At 46.7% G+C, this 6,000-nt stretch overlaps 1 protein-coding gene across 1 annotated transcript in view; it reads left to right on the top strand.

Moving 5' to 3' along the window:
- Window positions 1-294: 294 nt before the first annotated feature.
- Window positions 295-6,000, top strand: part of FLT3 (fms related receptor tyrosine kinase 3) — a gene marked incomplete at both ends in the record, with an annotated part of 76,566 nt that continues 70,860 nt past the window's right edge. Inside the window, one exon of the mRNA XM_082859285.1 lies at window positions 295-337. Coding sequence (XP_082715411.1) covers window positions 295-337 — 43 coding nt within the window. The remainder of the gene's footprint in view (window positions 338-6,000) is intronic.

Here is a 6,000-nt window from a genome sequence, read left to right as displayed (position 1 = left end):
GCCCAGTCTCCCCCGCCACAGTCGGGGGGCCCCGGGCGCCGCGGAGCTCGGGCTGCGGACCACGGTGGGCACGTGGGCTCGGCCGCAGCGCTGCGCCAGGCACCGGCGCCCCGGCACAGCCCCTGCCGGTGGGGAGAGGGATCCTCCCCCCCGTCTACTTTGCACCAGTCCGAGGGAATTTGCGGTCGGTGACGCGCATCCTTAAGCGAGCCACCTGCAGCGCGGGGCGCGCCGCTGAGGGCGGCATCGCAGGGCTGCGCCGGCGCGGCCTGGGGACCCCGGGCTCGGGAGGCCATGCCGGCGTTGGCGCGCCTCGGCGGCCGGCTGCCGCTGCTCGGTAAGGCTCCGCTCGCCCGCTCGAGCCCCCGCGGCCCCCGGCCCCCACCCCGCGCGGGGACCGGGCGCGCGCCTCCTCCGTCCCCGCCGCCGCGCGCCTCCCCGCCCCGCTCCTTCCCTCGCTCCCGCGCCCCTCCCCTCTTTCGCGCCCTCCAGGCTCGCCCAGAACCCGCCCGCGGCCCCGGCCTGGCCCATCCCGCGTCCTCCTCCCCCTCCTCTCGCGTCGCCGCTCCGACTCGGGCCGCGGTACCCACCGGCGGCCGCGACCCCGCAGGCGGCCTCGCCGAAACGCTGCCCGGGGCCGCGGCCGCCCCGCCCGCCTCTCTGGCTGCCCGCTCGGCCCGCGCGCCCGGATAGTGGGCCGGCAGCCCGAGTCTGCGGCCCCGAGCTGGGCGCCGGGGTCCGGGACCTCGCCTGCACCGACCCCGGCTACCGTAGACTCCTGGGTGGCGTCTTTAACTCTTCTTTTGAGGTTTTGATTTAGGGAGTGAACTCTGATGGGAAGATGCGCCCGCGTTCTCCCCCAAAGCGAGTCATCTCGGGTAACGACCCCCTACCCGCCGAATGTCGGTTGGATCAATGAATAGTTACTTTGGAAATATTATGCAAACGGGGTTTACATCTTAAAATACTAGCTACCCCCTCCTCCTGTACTCGATTTTTATCCCGGCATTAAACCCCAAGGGGCTTTTCAAGGACTCAGCTGACTGTTCCCAAATATTCTGGGTAGCACAGTTGTTACTGGAAAAAAAAAAAACACCCTTTAGATCCAGTTCATCTATTTGGAAAAAACGAGAGGGTTGATTTGCGTTTAGGGTGAAGGAGACAGAGTCTTGGGAGCCAGGAAGGCTCTAGGTCCCCGTCCTAGTTCTGCAGCCTTGGGGGACCAGCCCTCACTGTCCCCGGCCCCGGCATTGTGCTCTGTCCAGTGAAGGAGTCTGGCTGTGACTCCTCCAGCCCCAAAATTCTCGCAGTCTTTCTTGAATCCTCTGTGGTACATAAAATATTTGCAGTATGGACGTGCAGGAATTATTTCCAATAGATTTTGTTTCAAATAATTCAGAATTATAGATTTAAAAAATGTAACAGAAGGGGGAAAAGAGTGGAAAAACATCCTGCATTTCCTAAACATCTTTGTTAATTGGGAAATATGTACATTTCAAATGTATGGTACAATATGTTTTTCAGAGTCTGTTACAAAAAGTTAGCTTTCTGTTATGTATAACATTAGTAGTGAGTGGATTTTTCAGCAGCGTACAAAGGCTTTCGGAAAGTATAAACATCAGTACATGAAACTATAGTTAAGCTGCATTGAATTCTTTTATATTTAGGGACAGTCTCAGAAATTCCTACATCTCTCTCCAGATTTTTCTAAATTAGGTATAATTCACATAGAGCAAATACGCACACATCTTAATAGCACAACTCCATTAGTGTTTGTGTAACCGCGTAATCATCCGATCAAGACACAGAGCACTTCTAACTCCGCCCCCTCTCAGATTATACCCCCCAAAGGTAGCCACTATTCTGACTTCTGATACCATGGTTTTGCCTGTTTTTTGAACTTCGTGTAAACCAAATCATTATGTTTTTTTTTAATGTCCAGCTTTTTTCACTCAACGTTGTGATTATGAGATCCAACCTTGTTCTTAGTAGCAGTGTTGTTGTTTTTCCCATTGCTAGGTGCTATTCCTTAGTATGAATAGATTATACAATTTAATTATCCATTGTTGTTGAAGAACATTTTGATTGTCTCCAATTTTGTGTAATGAAACGTAACACAGCTGTGAATATTCTTTTACATGTTTTGGGGGGACAGAAACACCCATTTCTCTTTGATACCCTCAGGTCTAATTCCTAGATTATAAGGGAAGGCGTATGTCCGTTTTGGTAGGTACTGTCAAACAGTTTTCCAAAGTGGTTTTACCAATTTACATTCCCACTAGCAGTGTATGGGAGCTCCGATTCTTCACATCTTTGCCAATACTTGCTATTACAGATTTTCTTGAATGAAGAAGCACAAAGTGAGAAGCTTAAAAGTGAGGACTTTAAATGTTTAAAAGCTTTACATTCCTTGAATTTTTGGACGCCATCCCCATTTCCCTTATATTGTAAGCTCTACCTTTCATAAATAATGATGAGGTTTTCTAAGTAGTATTTAAAGAATGGACACATGCTCTCCATGGCCTTAGCTGCATTCTGTGCTGATCGTGGCTAGGAGGAGGATTTCAGTATTCCAGTAACTGACAACTCTTTCTCTCATTAGTGTCAGAAAATTCCATTCAGAGCTTTGACCTACACATTTTAGTTGGCATCCTTTGCCCTTGCTGCTTGTCTTACTATTTGCCTTCTTGTGAGCTGGTAGCCTACAGGGGACCGATTCAGGAGGAGGGGGAGGGAAGGGAGGCTATGCAAAGATTGGTTTGAATTGGATGGGACACCGGACTTGGTGACCTGGTGTTAAGGTCCCCTTCGATCCTAAAAGTCTTGGTTCTAATTGTTACCATCATACAAATTTAGATTTAGTCATTCATTTCTTCTTGGGTACTTCACGTGGATCTGTAGTAAATTATCCTCTTAGGTTTAATTATGAACTACTTGGCTCTACTTTTTATAACTAAAAAGACACTTTCATTAATTCTTAGTTATCAGTAAAGATTTTGTTGGTGGTGTTATTGACGTCTCCTGTTGTTTGACTGAAAAAAGTCAGGTGATGACGAGATATTAATTGTGGGGGAGGAAGACTTACTTATATTCCAGGGAAGACTTAAGAAAGAAGAAGAGGAAGCCTGCATGAGAAAGAATTTTTTTATTTGACCAACTTTTATTGAATACCTATTTCAGTGCTAGGCGCATGGGGGTACAAAGATGAAAGAGATAGGGAGGGGAGAACTTACATATAAATAGTTAATTCTGTTCTATTTTAAACATGCGTGGTCATCGCCTTTCCCCAAGAACACATTTCAGCACAGAGCTTGCTTTCAGTGAGTTAAACCTTCCAACACATTTATCGTGATCGCTAAATATCTGTGGATGGAAAACAGCATGCTTCAACGAAGGAAGCTTTGACCAGGTCACAATAGGAATCCCAGGGCTGTCGTCCCCTAAAACTACTTAAACATGGATATACTGTGTCCAATGGTTGTGGGAAAGCAACGGCTCTTCCATTTAAAATAAAACAAATGGGTTGTTCCAGGGTGCAACATGGCCCCTTTTTTTTTTTTTAGGTCCTAGGAAGAAGTAATTTTCCAAATGGTTCTTGGAACAAATTTGTGGACTGCATTTTACTCCCCAGGGAGTATCCCTGCTCAGCTGAGAAGCCCACAGGAGAGCTCAGCTTCATGACTTTCTCCACAATTCTTTTTATTCCCCTCAGCTGGTCATTCTCTAATGAAACTCACAAAGCAATGTGACAAGAGCCCTTACCCATCAGTGTTCAAGATTGCTATCTTGCTGGATCCCCAAGTAGCCACCAGATATTGCCTTAACCTTTGGGTCAAGATTCTGATTTGGGCAAAAAAGCAAATAATCTCAAAAGTATGGTATCTTATCATTTTTCTTGATTTTGAAAGGGATCTTGGAGAGGACAGGAATAAGAATTTGCAGAGGGGAAATTGAGGGGCTGAAAATTCGCTTGGCCTGCTTTGTAATTTGCTGAGCTTGGTCTCGCCACTATGCTCCCTCCTTTATTCACTCTGAAATAGCAAAGTCTTGTGAATCTCACAGTAGATGGTTTGCCTGAATAGAGCTTTTGGTTTTCATTAGATGACTTTGTGATCTTAGTATTTTTCCATCAAGATTGCTAAAAAAGCCTTAGCTACTTCTTAGTTAGGTAGCCATGGTTGTGTGGCCAAAGGCTTTTCTGTCTTTTGGGGGTCTGTGAGCTTTACACGTAAGTGATTGAATTACCCCTGTGGCTGGAACTCTTTGTAGAACTCTGATGGTCGTTCGTTGGAATCACGCAATTCTGTTCGATGGGTCCCAACACATGGAGAGGAGAGTTAAAAATAATATAAAGTACACACACAGTGTTCTTTTGTGGCTAGAGGAATTGCATAAGATCCTAAAAGAGGAACTATTGTTATTTTTTAGGTTAAACAGTAAAAATATTTTTTTCACTGCTGTCATTGTAAGTCAATTGGTAGCCAAGAAACCTCCATAAAATTATTTACAGTCTACTTTAAAACAGGCTATTGTCATCATTTCTTTAAACCATTGTGTTTTGATTTGAAGATATCCACGGAATTCAGTCTTCAACTGCTTTGCTATTTGAGTTACGATGTTCCCAATGTTGGGGATTCAGTTCTTGGAAGTGATGCAGATGAATGTGTCAGGATAGCCACACAGTTAGGAAACATGAATTCTTTATTCTGACAGGGAATGCCTCTACACTTAAGTTCCTCATCTGAGAAAAGGAGATAAGCAGTGTCTTACTCCTTCATCAGATAATACCTGTAAAGTGCAGCTGCTTCCCTGGTTAGGCAGGTGCTTTGCAGAAGAAAGCGTCAGGATTTAGAGTCACAGGATTTTCCTCCTTGCCTTCTTAGACCCTTGGGAGCACCATGTAGTCCAGTAGGTGCCAGACAGTCCTGGTTCCTGCTCGGTCTAATGTTAGGGGCGTTGGTGGGAAAGGGTAGGCATGTAAAAGGAAAAGGCATGTAAAAGGAAAATCGCAGAGTAATTTTAGAAATAAGCACGGAGGCTGAGCCTCTAATGCAGACTGAGAAAATAAGGCAAGACCTCCAACAGGAGGTGAGGCCAGACCCTTGATTAGAAAGGTAAGACTTGATAGGGAAAGGGGAGGATCAGGAAATTCCAGGCAAATAGGACAGTGAGGAAAATGGTGCAGAGGTCAGAAACACAGGGTAGACGGAAACTGTAATTCCATCCTGGTTACTGAGGCACAATGTCTGAGGATAGGGGAACCCTCATTTAAAAAGTTGTGAGGGACTTCCCTGGTGGCGCAGTGGTTGAGAATCTGCCTGCCAATGCAGGGGACACGGGTTCAATCCATAGTCCGGGAAGATCCAACATGCTGCGGAGCAACTAAGCCCGTGAGCCACAACTACTGAGCCCGCGCTCCTAGAGACCGTGCTCCGCAACAAGGGAAGCCACCGCAATGAGAAGCCCACGCACCGCAACGAAGAGTAGCCCCCGCTCGCCACAACTAGAGAAAGCCCGTGCGCAGCAACGAAGACCCAATGCAGCCAAAGATAAATAAATAAATAAGTAAATATTAAAAAAAAATAAGTTGTGACTTAGAAAATTGAAGCCTGTTCAATGGGTAGCTTTCTTAAAAAAAAATTCAGGGTTACCAGAGGCTCCGTGTGTGATGTGTAAGGAGTGTTTTAGTGATGTGATAAAGGACTTGGATATTATCATGTGGTCCAAGAGTCTCTGGATGGAATTCAGGGGGTCCGTTGCATCCTTCACGGGGTGTGTGTGTATGTGTGGGTGAAGGTTAATTGCTTTCATCAGATTTTTCAGTGGGATTCGTGATTCAAATGGTAAGGACCAGTGCTGTAGGTTGTCGAGGGGTTTGAGGGAGATGCTTGATGTGTATTTTAGAACGACATTTTTGGGGTCTGTGTCAAGGATGCGTGTCAGGCAGACAGGAACATGGCAGGGAACATGGCAGCTAGGAAACTGTTGGCAGTAGTCCAG

This window comes from Leucopleurus acutus, assembly GCF_964270905.1.
Source record: "Leucopleurus acutus genome assembly, chromosome: 18".
Lineage (NCBI taxonomy): Eukaryota > Metazoa > Chordata > Mammalia > Artiodactyla > Delphinidae > Leucopleurus > Leucopleurus acutus.
This window is presented reverse-complemented; position numbering and strand designations above follow the sequence as displayed.